The 21,811-nt window shown below is 45.6% G+C and overlaps 2 protein-coding genes across 7 annotated transcripts; one reads left to right on the top strand and one right to left on the bottom strand.

Moving 5' to 3' along the window:
• Positions 1–1,219: 1,219 nt before the first annotated feature.
• LOC112242012 (potassium-transporting ATPase subunit beta-like) lies at positions 1,220–12,175 on the top strand. The gene is made up of 8 exons (XM_042318386.1): positions 1,220–1,391; positions 1,478–1,649; positions 4,507–4,635; positions 8,384–8,497; positions 8,816–9,015; positions 9,157–9,219; positions 9,360–9,452; positions 11,388–12,175. Exons 2-8 carry the CDS (start codon positions 1,538–1,540, stop codon positions 11,544–11,546), a joined length of 870 nt encoding a protein of 289 aa, XP_042174320.1. The 5' UTR covers positions 1,220–1,391; positions 1,478–1,537; the 3' UTR covers positions 11,547–12,175.
• Positions 12,176–12,195: 20 nt separating this feature from the next.
• Positions 12,196–21,622, bottom strand: LOC112242011 (transcription factor Dp-1-like). 6 transcript variants are annotated; one of them, XM_042318380.1, is made up of 12 exons: positions 21,482–21,622; positions 20,027–20,110; positions 19,232–19,298; positions 18,519–18,622; positions 17,649–17,770; positions 15,658–15,829; positions 15,323–15,469; positions 15,014–15,082; positions 14,717–14,868; positions 14,087–14,316; positions 13,892–13,970; positions 12,196–13,673 (listed from the first exon to the last, which is right to left on the bottom strand). In XM_042318380.1, the coding sequence occupies exons 2-12, from the start codon at positions 20,036–20,038 to the stop codon at positions 13,562–13,564; spliced, it is 1,266 nt and encodes a 421-aa protein (XP_042174314.1). In that variant the 5' UTR covers positions 20,039–20,110; positions 21,482–21,622; the 3' UTR covers positions 12,196–13,561. The 6 variants fall into 6 exon arrangements, with proteins under 6 accessions (XP_042174314.1, XP_042174316.1, XP_042174317.1 ...); XM_042318382.1 differs by having other exon boundaries at positions 12,196–13,670; XM_042318383.1 differs by having other exon boundaries at positions 14,150–14,316.
• Between the last annotated feature and the right edge of the window lie 189 nt (positions 21,623–21,811).

Genomic DNA, 21,811 nt, shown 5'->3' with positions numbered 1-21,811 from the left:
TATCATTTAGTTACAGAGCAGTAGAGTATCACACCAAGGTCCTGGACATATCATTTAGTTACAGAGCAGTAGAGTATCACACCAAGGTCCTGGACATATCATTTAGTTACAGAGCAGTAGAGTATCACACCAAGGTCCTGGACATATCATTTAGTTACAGAGCAGTAGAGTATCACACCAAGGTCCTGGACATATCATTTAGTTACAGAGCAGTAGAGTATCACACCAAGGTCCTGGACATATCATTTAGTTACAGAGCAGTAGAGTATCACACCAAGGTCCTGGACATATCATTTAGTTACAGAGCAGTAGAGTATCACATCAAGGTCCTGGACATATCATTTAGTTACAGAGCAGTAGAGTATCACACCAAGGTCCTGGACATATCATTTAGTTACAGAGCAGTAGAGTATCACACCAAGGTCCTGGACATATCATTTAGTTACAGAGCAGTAGAGTATCACACCAAGGTCCTGGACATATCATTTAGTTACAGAGCAGTAGAGTATCACACCAAGGTCCTGGACATATCATTTAGTTACAGAGCAGTAGAGTATCACACCAAGGTCCTGGACATATCATTTAGTTACAGAGCAGTAGAGTATCAGAGCATCACAGGTCCTGGACATATCATTTAGTTACAGAGCAGTAGAGTATCACACCAAGGTCCTGGACATATCATTTAGTTACAGAGCAGTAGAGTATCACACCAAGGTCCTGGACATATCATTTAGTTACAGAGCAGTAGAGTATCACACCAAGGTCCTGGACATATCATTTAGTTACAGAGCAGTAGAGTATCACACCAAGGTCCTGGACATATCATTTAGTTACAGAGCAGTAGAGTATCACATCAAGGTCCTGGACATATCATTTAGTTACAGAGCAGTAGAGTATCACACCAAGGTCCTGGACTATCACACCAAGGTCCTGGATTTAGTTACAGAGCAGTAGAGTATCACACCAAGGTCCTGGACATATCATTTAGTTACAGAGCAGTAGAGTATCACACCAAGGTCCTGGACATATCATTTAGTTACAGAGCAGTAGAGTATCACACCAAGGTCACACAGCCTTCTTGGGTTCTGTTTGAGCAGCGAACACAGGGGATGTTGGGTGAGGTCACAGCAGGGTTGTCCCTGCCCCGCCCCCGTCTGTCCCTACACCCGGAGGCTGCCCTTATCACCACGTATAAAAGTCTAGTCCAAGGGTACGCAGTCACATAGTGTAGGTCACACCACAGAGAGAGGTCAGCTGTACAGTAGTAGAACTAGGAACTCAACAGTAGTACTGTATTAGAATACAGGCTGAGAGAAACAGGCACAGAAACATCCCAAAAAAGCAAAGGAACCAAGGAGAGACGGAGGAAATAAAAGAAGACAAGTCCTACAGTAGGTTTCTCTCAGACACCATAACCAGGTGAGGAGTGGAGCCGAGGTTGCCAGATTGTGAAGAGGTATCCCTCCTCCCTGTACAGCATCTCTCCACATCTCCCACGGGTCTCTCCTGGTGTAGCTGGATCCTATAGCCCACCAACATGGCAACCCTGAAGGAGAAGAGGACGTGTGGCCAGCGGTGTGAGGACTTCGGTCGCTTCGTGTGGAACTCAGACACTGGTGCCATGTTCGGAAGAACACCTGAGAAATGGGGTATGTGGAGTGGGAAAGGTGTGTGTGTGTGTGGTATGTGTGTGTGTGTGTGTGTGTGTGATGTGTGTGTGTGTGTGTGTGTCTGTTTGTCTGAGCTGGTAAAGAAGCTGTTGTTGGTTTGTTGGAGGATATGCAATATCTAGACTGGCTCCATGAGATTAAAGTGACCCGAGTACAGAACTCACACCTGACTTTGCTGTGTCCTTTGGATATCAGTGTGTGTAGTGTTATTTCAGTGTGTGGACATTAGATTGAAGAGAGAACAGTTTGACTGATAAGCTGGTTGGTTTGTGAGGGGAGACTTCTCCCTCTGACCTCTGGACGATGTCACATTTAGATAAACCACAGCTCTCGCCCATAGAGGGCACCTTGGCCAATAGTGAGGGAGAGACTTCTCCCTCTGACCTCTGGACGATGTCACATTTAGATAAACCACAGCTCTCGCCCATAGAGGGCACCTTGGCCAATAGTGAGGGGAGACTTCTCCCTCTGACCTCTGGACGATCTCACATTTAGATAAACCACAGCTCTCGCCCATAGAGGGCACCTCGGCCAATAGGCTTCAGTCAGTCATAAAGACACATTGGACATTCGATGGGAAATACAGGTTTACTAACTACAACCAGACCACAGACAGGCCAAGAGGTGGCAGACTCCTTACCAACCCATCATCGTTGTTGAATGAGGCCAGGCAAGAGAAGTTGGCTAAAGCAGGAACAGACTGACTCTCTCTCTCTCTCTTTCTCCCTGTCTCTCTCTCACTCTCCCCCCTCCTCTCTCTCTGACTCTCTCTTTCTCCCAGTCTCTCTTTCACTGTCCCCCCCTCCTCTCTCTCTGTCCCTCTCTCTCACGGTCTCTCTCTCACTCTCCCCGCTCCTCTCTCAATTCAATTCAATTCAATTCAATTCAAGGGCTTTATTGGCATGGGAAACATGTGTTAACATTGCCAAAGCAAGTGAGGTAGACAACATACAAAGTGAATATATAAAGTGAAAAACAACAAAAATTAACAGTAAACAAATGTCATATTATATATATATATACAGTGTTTTAGCAATATACAAATGGTTAAAGGACACAAGATAAAATAAATAAGCATAAATATGGGTTGTATTTACAATGGTGTTTGTTTTTCACTGGTTGCCCTTTTCTCGTGGCAACAGGTCACAAATCTTGCTGCTGTGATGCCACACTGTGGAATTTCACCCAGTAGATGTGGGAGTTTTTCAAAATTGGATTTGTTTTCGAATTCTTTGTGGATCTGTGTAATCTGAGGGAAATATGTCTCTCTAATATGGTCATACATTGGGCAGGAGGTTAGGAAGTGCAGCTCAGTTTCCACCTCATTTTGTGGGCAGTGAGCACATAGCCTGTCTTCTCTTGAGAGCCATGTCTGCCTACGGCAGCCTTTCTCAATAGCAAGGCTATGCTCACTGAGTCTGTACATAGTCAAAGCTTTCCTTAATTTTGGGTCAGTCACAGTGGTCAGGTATTCTGCCGCTGTGTACTCTCTGTGTAGGGCCAAATAGCATTCTAGTTTGCTCTGTTTTTTTGTTAATTCTTTCCAATGTGTTAAGTAATTGTCTTTTTGTTTTCTCATGATTTGGTTGGGTCTAATTGTGCTGTTGTCCTGGGGCTCTGTAGGGTGTGTTTGTGTTTGTGAACAGAGCCCCAGGACCAGCTTGCTTAGGGGACTCTTCTCCAGGTTCATCTCTCTGTAGGTGATGGCTTTGTTATGGAAGGTTTGTGAATCGCTTCCTTTTAGGTGGTTGTAGAATTTAACGGCTCTTTTCTGGATTTTGATAATTAGTGGGTATCGGCCTATTTCTGCTCTGCATGCATTATTTGGTGTTCTACGTTGTACACAGAGGATATTTTTGCAGAATTCTGCGTGCAGAGTCTCAATTTGGTGTTTGTCCCATTTTGTGAAGTCTTGGTTGGTGAGCGGACCCCAGACCTCACAACCATAAAGGGCAATGGGCTCTATGACTGATTCATGTATTTTTAGCCAAATCCTAATTGGTATGTTGAATTTTATGTTCCTTTTGATGGCATAGAATGCCCTTCTTGCCTTGTCTCTCAGATCGTTCACAGCTTTGTGGAAGTTACCTGTGGCGCTGATGTTTAGGCCAAGGTATGTATAGTTTTTTGTGTGCTCTAGGGCAACAGTGTCTAGATGGAATTTGTATTTGTGGTCCTGGTGACTGGACCTTTTTGGAACACCATTATTTTGGTCTTACTGAGGTTTACTGTCAGGGCCCAGGTCTGACAGAATCTGTGCATAAGATCTAGGTGCTGCTGTAGGCCCTCCTTGGTTGGTGACAGAAGCACCAGATCATCAGCAAACAGCAGACATTTGACTTCAGATTCTAGCAGGGGGAGGCCGGGTGCTGCAGACTTTTCTAGTGCCCGCGCCAATTCGTTGATATATATGTTGAAGAGGGTGGGGCTTAAACTGCATCCCTGTCTAACCCCACGACCCTGTGTGAAGAAATGTGTGTGTTTTTTGCCAATTTTAACCGCACACTTGTTGTTTGTGTACATGGATTTTATAATGTCGTATGTTTTACCCCCAACACCACTTTCCATCAGTTTGTATAGCAGACCCTCATGCCAGATTGAGTCGAAGGCTTTTTTGAAATCAACAAAGCATGAGAAGACTTTGCCTTTGTTTTGGTTTGTTTGGTTGTCAATTAGGGTGTGCAGGGTGAATACATGGTCTGTTGTCTCGGTCTCTCTCTCACTCTCCCCCCTCCTCTCTCTCTCTCCCCCCTCCTCCTCTCTCTCTCTCTCTCTCTCCCCCTCCTCTCCTCCTCTCTCTCCTCTCTCCATCTCTCTCCTCTCTCTCTCTCTTCTCTGTACATCAGTCTGTACTATGTAGCGTTCTATGTGATAATGACTGGCCTGTTCTGTCTGGCCATCTGGACTCTGATGTACACCCTGGACCCCTACACTCCAGACTACCAGGACCGCTTAACATCACCAGGTAACAACTGAGATGGAAACCTGTGTCCCAAATGGCACCCTACTATTCCCTATATAGTGCACTACTTTAGACCAGGACCCTATACCCTATATAGTGCACTACTTTAGACCAGGACCCTATTCCCTATATAGTGCACTACTTTAGACCAGGACCATATACCCTATATAGTGCACTACTTTAGACCAGGACCCTATTCCCTATATAGTGCACTACTTTAGACCAGGACCCTATTCCCTATATAGTGCACTACTTTAGACCAGGACCCTATTCCCTATAGTGCACTACTTTGTAGTGACCCTATTCCCTATATAGTACTACTTTAGACCAGGACCCTATTCCCTATATAGTAATGACTTTAGACCAGGACCTATTCCCTATATAGTCCACTACTTTAGTAGGACCCTTTCCCTAGACCAGGACCCTAGACCAGGACCCTATATAGTGCACTACTTTAGACCAGGACCCTATTCCCTAGACTAGGACCCTATTCCCTATAGTGCACTACTTTAGACCAGGACCCTATTCCCTATATAGTGCACTACTTTAGACCAGGACCCTATTCCCTATATAGTGCACTACTTTAGACCAGGACCCTATTCCCTATATAGTGCACTACTTTAGACCAGGACCCTATTCCCTATATAGTGCACTACTTTAGACCAGGACCCTATTCCCTATATAGTGCACTACTTTAGACCAGGACCCTATTCCCTATATAGTGCACTACTTTAGACCAGGACCCTATTCCCTATATAGTGCACTACTTTAGACCAGGACCCTATTCCCTATATAGTGCACTACTTTAGACCAGGACCCTATTCCCTATATAGTGCACTACTTTAGACCAGGACCCTATTCCCTATATAGTGCACTACTTTAGACCAGGACCCTATTCCCTATATATACTTTAGACCAGGACCCTATTCCCTAGTGCTTTTACCAGGACCCTATTCCCACTATATAGTAGTGCACTACTTTAGACCAGGACCCTATTCCCTATATAGTGCACTACTTTAGACCAGGACCCTATTCCCTATATAGTGCACTACTTTAGACCAGGACCCTATTCCCTATATAGTGCACTACTTTAGACCAGGACCCTATTCCCTATATAGTGCACTACTTTAGACCAGGACCCTATTCCCTAGTGCACTACTTTAGACCAGGACCCTATTCCCTATATAGTGCACTACTTTAGACCAGGACCCTATTCCCTATATAGTGCACTACTTTAGACCAGGACCCTATTCCCTATATAGTGCACTACTTTAGACCAGGACCCTATTCCCTATATAGTGCACTACTTTAGACCAGGACCCTATTCCCTATATAGTGCACTACTTTAGACCAGGACCCTATTCCCTATATAGTGCACTACTTTAGACCAGGACCCTATTCCCAGGACCCTATTCCCTATAGTGCACTACTTTAGACCAGGACCCTATTCCCTATATAGTGCACTACTTTAGACCAGGACCCTATTCCCTATATAGACTACTTTAGACCAGGACCCTATTCCCTATATAGTGCACTACTTTAGACCAGGACCCTATTCCCTATAGTACACTACTTTAGACCAGGACCCTATTCCCTATTTACTTTAGACCAGGACCCTATTCCCTATATAGTGCACTACTTTAGACCAGGACCCTATTCCCTATATAGTGCACTACTTTAGACCAGGACCCTATTCCCTATATAGTGCACTACTTTAGACCAGGACCCTATTCCCTATATAGTGCACTACTTTAGACCAGGACCCTATTCCCTATATAGTGCACTACTTTAGACCAGGACCCTATTCCCTATATAGTGCACTACTTTAGACCAGGACCCTATTCCCTATATAGTGCACTACTTTAGACCAGGACCCTATTCCCTATATAGTGCACTACTTTAGACCAGGACCCTATTCCCTATATAGTGCACTACTTTAGACCAGGACCCTATTCCCTATATAGTGCACTACTTTAGACCAGGACCCTATTCCCTATATAGTGCACTACTTTAGACCAGGACCCTATTCCCTATATAGTGCACTACTTTAGACCAGGACCCTATTCCCTATATAGTGCACTACTTTAGACCAGGACCCTATTCCCTATATAGTGCACTACTTTAGACCAGGACCCTATTCCCTATATAGTGCACTACTTTAGACCAGGACCCTATTCCCTATATAGTGCACTACTTTAGACCAGGACCCTATTCCCTATATAGTGCACTACTTTAGACCAGGACCCTATTCCCTATATAGTGCACTACTTTAGACCAGGACCCTATTCCCTATATAGTGCACTACTTTAGACCAGGACCCCCTATTCCCTATATAGTGCACTACTTTAGACCAGGACCCTATTCCCTATATAGTGCACTACTTTAGACCAGGACCCTATTCCCTATATAGTGCACTACTTTAGACCAGGACCCTATTCCCTATATAGTGCACTACTTTAGACCAGGACCCTATTCCCTATATAGTGCACTACTTTAGACCAGGACCCTATTCCCTATATAGTACACTACTTTTTAGACCAGGACCCTATTCCCTATATAGTGCACTACTTTAGACCAGGACCCTATTCCCTATATAGTGCACTACTTTAGACCAGGACCCTATTCCCTATATAGTGCACTACTTTAGACCAGGACCCTATTCCCTATATAGTGCCCTACTACTTTAGACCAGGACCCTATTCCCTATATAGTGCACTACTTTAGACCAGGACCCTATTCCCTATATAGTACCACTACTTTAGACCAGGGACCCTATTCCCTATATAGTACACTACTTTAGACCAGGACCCTATTCCCTATATAGTACACTACTTTAGACCAGGACCCTATTCCCTATATAGTACACTACTTTAGACCAGGACCCTATTCCCTATATAGTACACTACTTTAGACCAGGACCCTATTCCCTATATAGTGCACTACTTTAGACCAGGACCCTATTCCCTATATAGTACACTACTTTAGACCAGGACCCTATTCCCTATATAGTATTCCCTATATAGTACACTACTTTAGACCAGGACCCTATTCCCTATATAGTGCACTACTTTAGACCAGGACCCTATTCCCTATATAGTGCACTACTTTAGACCAGGACCCTATTCCCTATATAGTGCACTACTTTAGACCAGGACCCTATTCCCTATATAGTACACTACTTTAGACCAGGACCCTATTCCCTATATAGTACACTACTTTAGACCAGGACCCTATTCCCTATATAGTACACTACTTTAGACCAGGACCCTATTCCCTATATAGTGCACTACTTTAGACCAGGACCCTATTCCCTATATACTATTTCCTGTTTACTATTTACTGCTCCTGTAAAGAAGTACATATTGTCCCTTTCATCCTTCACCCTCCCCCTCTCTCACACCCTCCCCTCCATCTCCTTCTCTTTCCGGCCCTCCCTGCTCTCTGTCTACCCCCCACACTCTCTCTCTGTCACTCTCTTTTCTCTTCCCCCCCCTCTCTCACCCCCTCCCTCTCTCACACCCTCCCCTCCATCTCCTTCTCTTTCCGGCCCTCCCTGCTCTCTGTCTACCCCCCCACACTCTCTCTCTGTCACTCTCTTTTTCTCTTCCCCCCTCTCTCTCTCACCCCCTCCCTCTCTCACCCCCCCCCTCCCCTAAACTATCTCTGTAGTTTATACAGTCTGTGACCATATCTGGGATGGTGTCGGCTAACCTCTGCGTTTTGTGTGTGTGTGTGTGTGTGTGTGTGTGTGGGGTGATGGTCTGGCCACCTACATACATTGAGGAGGACGTAATACTCAGCTACAACTTGTCTGATAAAACCAGCCAGAGGAAGATGTCCAACTGCCTCAGCAACTTCCTCAAACGTCAGTGTCCAAGATGGCACCCTACATAGTGGACTCCTGTTGTCCAGACCTGAGGGTTCCATCCCATTTCAGACTTGATCAGTCAATTATCTCAAACCAACCTACTACAGTTGCTAGTCAATGCTTTGACCTCCCGGCATCACAAATCATTAAATCCCTCATTTTCCCCCTCTCTATTTATCTCCCTCTCTCTCCCCTCTACCTCTCTATTTATCTCCCACTCTCTCCCCTCTACCTCTCTATTTATCTCCCTCTCTCTCCCCTCTACCTCTGTCTGACTCCTCTCTCTCCCCTCTACCTCTCTGACTCCTCTCTCAGCCTACAACGACACGTCTCAACAGTCTAACCATAACTGCACCAGAGGAGAGTACTTTAAACAGGAGAAGTTTGAGGCTCCACACCATACCAAGTACTCCTGCCGCTTCACCCAGAGCATGCTGGGACGCTGCTCCGGCCTGGACGACCCGACGTTCGGCTACAACGGCACCACGCCCTGCGTCATCATCAAGATGAACAGGGTGCGTTCAGTCACAAACCAGCTGGAAATATTACATTATGTTATGAACATGACATTTACAAGTGAGGATGTTATAAAACATTATAATACATTTATAACCTATTAGGAAATTGCACTGACATGCATGATGTTTCTAACCCAGATCATCAACTTCCTGCCCAACAACGGGACTGGCATGGCTCCTCATTTGAACTGCACTATACTGGTGAGTATAAACCAAGATGGCTACTCAACACCAAAGCCATATATTTATATAGAAACATGGCTGGCCAGGAAGACAGTTTCTCAGAACGTGAAATCTAGTCTGCCAACAGTATTTAATGGATGGTTGGTGTGTGCGTGCAGAGTGGCCATGAGAACATAGACATGATGGAGTACTTCCCCACCAACGGAACCTTCGACCTGTCCTACTTCCCATACTACGGCAAGCTGGCTCAGGTAACCACGACAACCACGTCTTCTTCTCTCCATGGAACTCGTGTTATTTTGTGAAACTCAATGCATGGTTCACTTACCCCTGGGGTGTGTTCATTTGTCAAATAACATTGCAAAACGTTTTGCATTGTAATCCATTCACCATTTGATCTAGGAATCGAACGTAAGCGAACAGAGCAAAAAGGAACAAGCCAAGGGAAAGGATAAACCTGAATTTGTCCCAATACAAACTCTACATTTCGTGAGACAAAACACTTCCCGTTTGGGGTAAACTGTTTCCGTTTCGCAAAAAAGTCAAGACTAATGGATACACCCCTGCATGAACCCCCTCTATTGATTTACAGCAATGGACACACAGTTCATTCAGAATGTTTTCAGACCACTTGACTTTTCCCACATTTTGTTACGTTGCAGCCCGTAATGACAAAGCGAAAACAGTAAAAAAATATGTTGCAACCTGGAAATATCACATTTCATTCACAAGTATTCAGACTCTTTACTCAGTACTTTGTTGAAGCACCTTTGGCAGCGATTACAGCCTTGAGTCTTCTTGGGGATGACACTACAAACGTGGCACACCTGTATTTGGGGAGTTTATCCCATTCTTCTCTGCAGATCCTCTCAAGCTCTGTCAGGTTGGATGGGGAGCGTCGCTGCACAGCTATTTTCAGGATTCTCCAGAGATGTTAGATCAGTTTTAAGTCTGGGCTCAGAGACTTGTCCTTAAGCCACTCCTGCGATGTCTTGGCTGTGTTTAGGGTTGTTGTCCTGTTGGAAGGAGAACCTTCACCCCAGTCTGAGTATTCTGGAGCAAGTTTTCATCAAGGATCTCTCTGTACTTCGCTCCATCTTTGTCTTGATCCTGACTAGTCTCCCGGTCCCTGCCGCTGAAAAACCTCCCCACAACCTGACACTACCACCACCATGCTTCACCGTAGGGATGGTGCCAGGTTTCCTCCAGATGTGATGCTTGGCATTCAGGCCAAAGACTTCAATCTTGATTTCATCAGACCAGGGAATCTTGTTTCTCATGGTCTGAGAGTCTTTGGATGCCTTTTGGCAAACATCAAGCGGGCTGTCATGTGCCTTTTACTGAGGAGTGGCTTCCGTCTGGTCACTCTACCATAAAGGCCTGATTGGTGGAGTGCAGCAGAGATGGGAGAACCTTCCAGAAGGACAACCATCAGCACAAAGGAGCTCTGTCAGAGTGACCATAGGGTTCTTGGTCACCTCCCTGATCCTTCTCCCCCCATTGCTCAGTTTGACTGGGCAGCCAGCTCTAGGAAGAGTCTTGGTGTTTCCAAACTTCGTCCATTGAAGAATGATGGAGGCCTCTGTGTTCTTGGGACCTTTAATGCTGCAGAAATGTTTTGGTACCGGTCTCCAGATCTGTGCTGACACAATCCAGTCTCAGAGCTCTACAGACAAATCCTTCCACCTCATGACTTGGTTTTTACTTTGGCATCCACTGTCAACTGTGGGACCTGACATAGACAGGTGTGTGCCTGTCCAAATCATGTCCAATCAATTGAATTTACCACAGGTGGACTCCAAGTTGTAGAAACATCTCAAGGATGATCAATGGAAACAGGATGCACCTGAGCTCAACTTCAAGTCTCATAGCAAAGGGTCTGAATACTTATGTAAATAAGGTATGTTTTTTATTTTTAATACAATTTGCAGAAATGTCTAAAAACATGTTTTCGCTTTGTCACGATGTAGATTGCCGAGGAGTGTTTAATTTTTGAAAATACATTTTAGAATAAAACAAAATGAAAAAAAAAAGTCAAGGGGTCTGAATACTTTTATCATAGAGTTTGATAGAGAGCACATCTTTGCCATAATTGTTAAAAACAAGCATTGTGGCAGTTGGTCCCTCTATCCAACTACGTATAAACGTGATTGGTACGAACCCTCTCTTGGTCTTCCTCCACACAGCCCACCTACGTTAACCCTCTAGTGGCTGTGAAGTTCCACCTGGTCAAAGAGAGGGAGGCCAAGATCCAGTGTCGTGTGGTGGCCCACAACATCGCCTATCAAGACTCATACGAACCATACCAGGGGAAGGTGGTCTTCCTGCTCAAGGCTCTGAAATAATATATTTTACTAGACAAGCCGGCTATCCAACCATCTAGGTCCTAAACATGGTCAGAGCCATAGAGCTGGATAGTGTTCCTCATCTTTGCAATTAGGACTTTTGTGACAGAATGGGGAATGCAGTTGAGGGCTTTCTCCATTTTAAAGTAGTCTGTGGGAAGATATCTTCACCATTTCGTCAATAAGTATGTCCTTAACCCATCGACGTTCCCACCCAGTTCTATCCATCTATCCTCGTCTATGATCCCAACCAAGGCAATCTGGTAGCCCGTGAAAAAGGAGTCTCACACTAGCTCATCAACAACAACCTAATAACCAGCTGTCTTCTTCAGGGTGATGATGGTAATTCAGTTATTGCCTCTGAGGTCCTAGAGGGTGTGGCTCTCCCCTTTCTTCTTCCTCCTAGTGTCCTACTCTGCCAGCACCTCACCTGAACAGGTGTGTTTTTCCACCTCCAGATTTCACCTGGAAATTCAACCATCTCTGTCCAGACAGTGGTCGTTTTGCCTCCCTCTTTTATATAGCTTCTAGGAAGGGTATTTAACGTATAGTTAAGTGAGTGCTGCTTGTACAACCAATACGTAACCTGTGCATTGTATCATAATGAAACCATAAATATTAAACATGTATTCAAATCCATAAAGACAAGTTCAAACACCCTCTATATTTATTCTCTATAATAAACTCATTAGATGACAGAAAGAAAAGGTATTGCAGAGTCAACATGTTTTCAGCTTTACAAAAGTTCATTTGGGGGGTGATTGTAGTGGACTCCCCTATTTTGGCTTTTGCCACAATCCTGAAGTCTTGAGCTTGTTTACAACCCTATGAATGGCCCCACCCTCCCCAAAGTTCACTTCATTGATAATACACAAGCTACTTCACTCTGGGTGTCGTTCATTAAGTAGAGTATTGAGATGTTTAGAATCATTTTGGTACGTTTCTATCTCAACGGGCTGCCTGCCAGCCAGGCAGAGATCCGCTTCCAATTTACAACAACGTTCTCTTGACTCCAATTCTGAGATTATGAACATGGTCACCTTGCTTTGAGAGGGGATAGGGTGGCCTTGTCTCCTCTACCGTCACACACAGGGACATTTGGCCTCTGCTGTCTGTAGGTACACACACAGGGACATTTGGCCTCTACTGTCTGTATTCACAGGGACACGCAGGGCCAAGTGACCGTCCAAAAACACACATTCTGACCCATCTTTAAAATAGCTGCCAGAAGAAAGTCACACAAAATAAGAAAATATAACTACAACTAAGTAAAGTACAAAACACACACACACACACACACTCCCTCTCCCCTGGGAGCTACACACACTCCCCTCTCCCCTGGGAGCTACACTCTCTCTCCCCCTCTCTCCCCTGGGAGCTGTATAGGAAGTCATTTCACTGTCATGTCAATGACACCAGTACTGTTCATGGTGTTAAATACTGTAATACAGCCACACAAGGCAGATCTCAGGTTTCTGGAGGGAATCTTTCTGTGGCCGTGTATCAGTTCACTCAGGAAACAACAAAAAACTAGCTTGGCATGAGAAAGATCCCATTTCCTGTAACGGGGAGGCGGGCTGAAGAGGAGCACTTTGTGGAGATTATACTTATAGCAATCACAGCTTCAGAAGGAGAGAAAAAAATAAATTAAATTCCCACAAAAGGCATTATACAGTCATAGTGTCAGCAAAGACTACGTTTCCCAGAAGGCCTTTGCGTTGGTGAGCTCTGTGCATTCTGAAGGCAGTTGAGGAAGGAGAAGCCTCCTCGTAGATAGCTTGGTGGGGTGGAGGGAAGGCCTGAGATGGAGCTGGAGGAAGGGAGAGAGACTTGTTCATGGGACATGGGCTGCATGCATTCCAAATGGCACTATTCCCTACAGTGCACTACCTCTGTGCCAATATGGCCGTGGTCAAAAGTAGTTCAGTATATTGGGAATAGGAAGCCATTTGGAACACAGCGGGTTAGTCATCAGACTGGGCTGTTAAGAATTGGCCGAGTGAGAAACTACTGATTTAATCATTGTCGTCGTAGTCTTCGTCATCCTCTTCCTCGTCTGCCATGTAGGACACGGGGGTGTGGCCTCGTGAGTCGTTGGAAATGGACGCCACCGTGCCATCGGCGCTACTGAATATACAGCAGGAAACAGAAGATGGAATTAGTTAAGACCTGCCTGTTACATCACTTCCTGTAACATTGAAAGAGCTCAGAAAGAGAGATCATAGAGTTGGATAGAGGGCACACTTGAAACAAAGCCTGTTGTAGCATGGGAAGCACCACCGAGGGCTTGCACCCGACAGACAGGGAAATGAGCTCTGAAGTACATCTCTATAGAAGAGATTCACCTTGTGTGACGGCATCCTCCTCCGTTTGTAGATGAGGTTCCTGTGATGTAGACGTTGCTTATTGGACCCGTGGCCATTTCTGGAGGGGGTGGGGGATTATAATAAAATACACAATTTCTACCACCTCCTTTACACAGTCCCAGCCCAAGAATATAAGGCTGAATAGGGTGCCCTGTGGGAGCCAGCCATACTGACCTGTAACATAGGGTTCCAGGGCTCTGGGCACCAGGGTGCCCTGTGGGAACCAGCCATACTGACCTGTAACATAGGGTTCCAGGGCTCTGGGCACCAGGGTGCGGGCTTCCTTCAGGTCCTCTGGTGAACACTGGCCCACCTCCAGACCACAGGCCAGCCCCATTCTCTTCAACACCTCAATGTCATCATGGATCTCAAACATGTTGTCAAAGTTGAACAGGTACTCAAACCTGTAGGGGGCAGAGAGAGGGGGGGGGCAGAGGCAGAGCAGAGGCAGGAGAGAGGGGAGGAGGCAGGTATGATTACATGAGGTTTGGTGTTGAATTTGAAATCGCTCCCAACCCCCAAGCATCGCTCCCATGTCCCAACCCCCAAGCATCGCTCCCATGTCCCAACCCCCAAGCATCCCAACTCCCATGTCCCAACCCCCAAGGTGTCCCATGTCCCAAAGATGTCCCAACCCCCAAGTTGTCCCAACCCCCAAGCATATGTCCCAACCCCCAAGCATATGTCCCAACCCCCAAGCATTCCCATGTCCCAACCCCCAAGCATCACTCCCATGTCCCAAGGTGTCTCAAAGAGAGTTGTTAGAGTAATTGTGTGTGTATTCCAGAGTCTCTGGTCTCTTACTTGTCGTTGGAGATGCTGCAGTCGATGACTGTCCTCTTGGAGGTGTTGATGATGATGAAGGGCAGGTTGATGACAGAGTTTGGGGGTGGAGCCCTGCCCGCTTGCTGCTCCGCTGCACGATTCCGCTGCACCAGGCGCTTGAACGCTATTTGCTGCACCGAGACATTCACACAACGTTGTGATACCGCTCAGTCAACGTCGTTGAGATGACATTCAGGCAACGTTGAAGCCACCAGCAAGATCGGGTGAGCGTCTTCTAATAGGTGTGTATGTTCCCACAGTGAAGGGGGTGTTTACCTGTAGAATGAGCTCCTGAAGCTGAGACTGTTTCTGGTTGATCCTCTCTAGTCGTTTCTGTCTCTCCACCTGACAATGACAGGAATACATCAAGCTCTGACCCTCCCGATCTCTTACCCCCGGGCTCTGACCCTCCCGATCTCTTACCCCCGGGCTCTGACCCTCCCGATCTCTGACCCTCCCGACCCCCCGGGCTCTGACCCTCCCGGGCTCTGACCCTCCCGATCTCTTACCCCCGGGCTCTGACCCTCCCGATCTCTTACCCCCGGGCTCTGACCCTCCCGGGCTCTGACCCTCCCGATCTCTTACCTCCAGGCTCTGACACTCCTGGGCTGAGTTGGTGGGCAGGCCGATCCACCGGATCTCTTTCTTCTCTTTAGAGATGATGTTCATGGCCATGAGCACGTTGAGCGCATCGTACACACGCCGTCGGATGTTCTTCTGGTCGTAGGAATGCTGCGGAGGAGAGAGAGACAGAGCTGCTGTCGTTTTCCCAATGGCTCCCTATTCCCTTTATAGTGCACTACTTCTGACTCGGGCCCATTAGGACTGTACAGAACCAGTGCATCTTGAACTCGGATTGGGCTATTTGTTGTATGGATGAAACCCTGGTCTGATGGTTTTTGATTGGCTGTGTGTCTCACCGAGTCGCCGGGCGAGAGGAGGGTGTCGTTGGCACTGAACTCTGCCACGAGCTCATCAGCCACCTCATTGTAGGTAGTTACTCCCTTCTTCTGCACCTTCTCACACACCTTCATGGAGAAATGCCTAAGACCCTTCCCGTTCTTATCCCCCTTCTTACCAGTACCACGCTTCCTGGAACACAGGCAGAGCAGGAATGAGAGAAGAAAGTCAGGGCAGGAGTTTGAGAGAGAAGAAGAAAGTCAGGGCAGGAGTTTGAGAGAGAAGAAGAAAGTCAGGGCAGGAGTTTGAGAGAGAAGAAGAAAGTCAGGGCAGGAGTTTGAGAGAGAAGAAGAAAGTCAGGGCAGGAGTTTGAGAGAGAAGAAGAAAGTCAGGGCAGGAGTTTGAGAGAGAAGAAGAAAGTCAGGGCAGAAGTTTGAGAGAGAAGAAGGTCAGGGCAGGAGTTTGAGAGAGAAGAAGAAAGTCAGGGCAGGAGTTTGAGAGAGAAGAAGAAAGTCAGGGCAGAAGTTTGAGAGAGAAGAAGAAAGTCAGGGCAGGAGTTTGAGAGAGAAGAAGAAAGTCAGGGCAGGAGTTTGAGAGAGAAGAAGAAAGTCAGGGCAGGAGTTTGAGAGAGAAGAAGAAAGTCAGGGCAGGAGTTTGAGAGAGAAGAAGAAAGTCAGAGCAGGAGTTTGAGAGAAGAAGAAGAAGTCAGGGCAGGAGTGACCGCTATCCGCCAGTTGAGTATGGCTGATGTAGAGATAGAGACTAGGAAGAGAGAAGTTCCTTCATACAGTGCCTTCAGAAAGTATTCACACCCCTTGTTGTGTCACTGATCTACACACACACACACACACACACACACACACACACACACACACACTACCCCATCATGTCAAAGTGGAATTATATTTTTAGAAATGTTTTAAATGAAATGTCTCGAGTCAATAAGTATTCAACCCTTTTGTTATGGCCTAAATATGTTTAGAAGTAAAAATGTGCTGAACAAGTCACATAAGTGAGTAATAAGTGTTTAACATTTATAAATGACTACCTCATCTCTGTACCCCACACATGCAATTATCTGTAATGTCTCTTAGTCGAGCAGTGAATTTCAAACATAGATTCAACCACAAAGACCAGGGAGGTTTTCCAATGTCCTGAATACAAAGTGTTATGTTAATGGCAGATCCAACTCATCACTGATTTTCACTTCATATTTTCAAGTACTGTGGTGGCTGCATCATGTTATGGGTATGCTTGTCGTCGGCAATGACAAGGGAGTTTAGGATAAAAATAAAACAGAATACAGCTATAAGCACAGGCAAAATCCTAGAGGAAAACCTAGTCTGCTTTCCAACAGACACTGGGAGACAAATTCACCTTTCAGCAGGACAATAACCTAAAACATAAGGCCAAATCTACAATGGAGTTCCTTACCAAGAAGACATTGAACGTTCCTGAGTGGCCTAGTAACAGTTGACCTAGATCTTGAAAATCTACAGCGAGACTTGAAAATGGCTGACGGAGCTTGAATACATTTTTTTTTTTTAAAGAACAAATGGGCAAATATTGTACAATCCAGGTGTGTTTACAGACTTATTACCCAGAAAGACTCACCGCTGTAATCTCTGCCAAAGGTGATTCTAACATGTGACTTGGTTGAATAATTATCTAATCAAGATATATCGGATTTTATTTTCCATCAAAAAAAGGTATAAATAATTTCCCACTTTTATTTGTGTGTAGATCATTGACAAAAAGCAACAATTCAATCCAAATGTAATCCTAAATTGTAGCAACAAAACTTGGGAAAAGCCCAGGGGTGTGAATACTTTAATGTAGTGACATGTCACTCTCTTAACAAGAGAGAGAACTTTCCCAAGATGTCAGCCAGCCTCCTTGCTGAGAATTGACCTAAAGCTGACCATAACGACCAGGTGACCATAACGACCAGGTGACCATAACAACCAGGTGACCATAACCAGCATGAGGAGTGTTTGTATACGTGTCTTACCCGGTGGACCAGGGAGAGGCATCAGGAGGCTGACTCTGTGGTCTGTACTGGGTACTGGGTGTGTGAGGGCTGCCCATCACTAACCCCCCTGACCCACTGGGCCTCTGAGGGGTACCCATCACCTGAGACATAGGGAGGGACAGTTACAATGCAGACATAACACTTAAAATAGCAATAAATGAAAGAAATTAAAATGTATGTGCTTCTTTCAAAGCACTGAGGAGCGATCTATATAGCATATATCTACACCATACTAGAAGCTATGGCGGCTAGCCAGATCAACATATCGTGGCTGGGGTCTAGATCTCTCTATAGAACTAGGGTTTCTATGTCTATGCATCTCTAGCTGAACCCTGAGCTCTGGGGCTCATAGGATGATCATGTTGATGAGGAGTTCTTATTATAATCCCGCTGACTGAAGGGTTTGTGATTAGCTTATGCACACAGGTCACACACACATGCACACAGGTCACACACACATGCACACAGGTCACACACACAGGTCACCCTGCCTTGTTCAAAGTTAGTATGAAGGCTTTATCGCCAGAGACATGGGAAGCCCAGTGCTTCCCTAGTAGCAGCAGAGGGGCCCTCAGACAGGACGAGGAGGAGAGGGCCCCTCAGACAGGACGAGGAGGAGAGGGGCCCTCAGACAGGACGAGGAGGAGAGGGGCCCTCAGACAGGACGAGGAGGAGAGGGGCCCTCAGACAGGACGAGGAGGAGAGGGGCCCTCAGACAGGACGAGGAGGAGAGGGGCCCTCAGACAGGACGAGGAGGAGAGGGGCCCTCAGACAGGACGAGGAGGAGAGGGGCCCTCAGACAGGACGAGGAGGAGAGGGGTTCTTAGAAGTGGTAGTGTTGTGTCTCACCATGTGTGGGGCGATGTTGACGTTGGAGGGCCCCAGGGTTTTGGGAAGCAGTTGTTTCCCCACAGAGAGAGACTGTGGGTGGACTGTCACCAGGGATAGGACACCTGGAAGGACAGGAAGAACACTTATAACACCAGGGGTGCGTCCCATTCCCTATATAGTGCACTACTTGAGATTGGGTTGTCACGGTACCAGTATCACCATCACACCAGATTACCCATTGGAAAAAATAAAACATGAATTAGACTGAACTCCATTGTCGTATAAAAAAACAAAAATCAGCTTTATGTAAAATTGTGGGTGCTATAGTTTGCTAAATGAATAAATGGGACTCCAGGTGACAACATAATGCTGTTGGTTTCTAACAGAAGGACATTTTTCCTCAAGAAATTAAAACTGCTTGATGTTTTGTTTCCTTGCCACAGAAGTACCGCGCCAATCCTAATTGAGATCCGCTCCCTGGAATCACTTACGACGTGATTGGCCACCGACAGAACGTCTCAATAGGGGGCAACACTGCCCTCCTCTGTTAGTTAGGCGAGTCACAGCCTGCCATCAACTCCCATCCTGCAGGAGGAGCGGCTGATTATCATAATGCTTCTAGCGTTTCTCCAGTACAGCCACCCGTGTCCAAGTCTTACTCCTCCCTGCCAGTGTTCAGTCCACCTATACTAAAATAACTAGGGGAAACCCTGGGTGCTGTGGCTACCTACCTTTGCTGGGACTGAGGTTCTGGTTGTAGAAAACCTTCATCTCTCCGTTGGCACCGATCACAGCCGCCTAAAGACCACAATGTTCTGTTATGGCCACACCACCACACTGTCACCATGGAAACACCAGGAGCTACAAACTTCTCTAGATTCTCTTCTCCTCACTAGTTGGCTTTATACTAGTCTGGAGCTAGGAGGTGCTGCTGGACAGGGGTCAATGGATTACTAAATGTGTTTACTGTGAGTGTGTTGCTCCGTTTCCACGGCAACCTTTGAGTGAACAATTGAGCATCGATCTGTGTACACTAGAGTTCGAGGACCTCCGCGATCATCTTAAACTGTGTAGGTGGGTGGACACTAGTCCAGTGTTTCCCAAATTGTGGAGCATAAACCACTAGTTACTATGAATGTAGGGAGATGGTCAAATAATTTTTAAAGTTGTTTGTCAGATGATAATTGCACAACAGCAACTAAATCAGGAAGTATCAACAACCACTTGGTATGGTGAGACCCACCACTGCTAAATCGGGAAGTTGATAAGGTCTTCAAAGCAACTTAGCCTGTACCACTCAAACCACAAAGGGAAGTTAATCAATCTAGTTGTGTGTTCGTCCCTGAAGCAATGATCTAAAACTGGATCTGGATGGTCAGAGAAGAAAAAAGTTCCACTGTAGAATTAGTACTCATTCTAATGGTATGGGTTGCACACTATAACTCTGGCCCAGAACGACAGGTTGCACACTATAACTCTGGCCCAGAACGACAGGTTGCACACTATAACTCTGGCCCAGAACTCACATCCATTGCCATGATATCAGCTCCTTATGTGTGGGAGATGAAGTCTTCTAGAAGGTTTCTTTGGGATGTTCAGCAATTGCTTCCCTAAAGCAAAATATGGAAAGGGGGGAGAGATGCCTCCAGTTCAGTGTTATAAAACTAAGATTGTAGAAGAAATGCAGAATGGACATGTATTGTAGATGGGCTAAACTGTTTAACTTATTTTACAAGGTTGGAATAGACTGGCTTTATCCCCTGAGGGATTCAAACCACAACACTCCACTAGGCCGCATGGAAGCTTTGGAAACAACTTGGTTTCAAAATACAACATAAATCGGTCTCCGCACTCAGTTATTGCCAACTATGGGCCATTGAGAACAGAACATAGGCCTAACCGCGTAAATACAACAATGAACGACAGAAGGTTCCCATAGCCGGACAGGGGAAGCACAACAGCAGCTATTTGGATCCAGAAGCTGACTACGCATTAGTCTACATGCAATCACACATGTTTCGCAGCTTGGGCTAGATATATTTAGCAAGAAAGTTAGGTGAACCACAATTGTACATGTTTAAATCACGAGTATTTACAACCATCAACTAGTTACCACGACCTTTCTCACTCGTTGTTCTTGATCCGCAACTCCCAGTTACTGCAGCCAGATGAGGTCGAAATGAACCTCCAAAACAGGAAACTAGCTAAAACTAAACGTCAGCGAAGCAAAACATAAACTAGCAAGTTAACACAAACGTTTCAGAGTCCAAGATCAAAAAGGTTTTCAATTAGCTAGTTACCTGCATCTTTACAAAGACACAAGTCATTCGTTCAATTACTTTCTAAAGCAATTTCAGTCAAGATGGTTGCTTGGCGAGCTTGACAGATGGCTAGCATGTTGTTCGTCCTAAAGTTAGCACGCAACATGCTAACTCGTTCTGCCTGTCGACACAAGCTATTTATTAGCTAACTTTAGCTCATCGCAACGATAGGAGCTGTTTGAATGAACAGCCAGTCAGTTAACGTTTGAGGTTTATTGTTTGATAAAACCGCTTTTCGGTTCGACATTCATTAGTTAGTAACGATAACGCGGACAATAAATGGTTTTGTTTACGGTAGAGTGCACTCACTAGAGGACGTTAACTACCTGCTAGCTAGAAGCCGAGTCAGCCATTTTTTTTGTAGCCAGCTAGCTATAAAAATTAAGAGAAATATATTTTACATGTTGTACTCCTAGCAGGCTAAGTTCGCTACCTTTACCTACGGGTAGAAATGTGATTGAATGACATGCCACAAGTCAAACTTATTTCGATTTTGCTTAGCTAAACGGCTAACGTTAGCTAACGTACGCTCGTTAACTACTTCTACTCCACTGAAACTGAAACCCCAGCGAAATAAACACGGAATTGCTCAGCGTACAACATGTAACTAACTCTTCTACTTCATCATTAAATCAATTAAGTTGGAAGAATGAAAGTCACTTTTCTGATTTTATCTCCCGACTCAGCTGTTAGCATTTGTCCCAAACTCCGACTGAGATCTCCGGCTGCTGAGCTTCCAGAGTTGTGCGACTCCAAACTGAGCTTGGCGGTGTCCGAAATGTGAAAGAAACTATTGGACACGCACAAAGTAAACGTCATCACGCGGGAAGTCAAGACCACACCCACAGAACGATGTCAAAACATTTCATTGGACGAGACAGACAATATTCAAATATAACATTGTAAAAACAGGACATCTCTCTTCCCTAACCAATAAACCAATCTTTTCATAAATAACGACATTTTTTAATTAAATAATGTACAACTTTT

This window comes from Oncorhynchus tshawytscha, unplaced genomic scaffold, assembly GCF_018296145.1.
Source record: "Oncorhynchus tshawytscha isolate Ot180627B unplaced genomic scaffold, Otsh_v2.0 Un_contig_2903_pilon_pilon, whole genome shotgun sequence".
In the NCBI taxonomy this organism is placed as follows: Eukaryota; Metazoa; Chordata; class Actinopteri; order Salmoniformes; family Salmonidae; genus Oncorhynchus; species Oncorhynchus tshawytscha.
The sequence above is the reverse complement of the archived record's forward strand: the minus strand, read 5'-3'. Positions and strand labels throughout refer to the sequence as shown.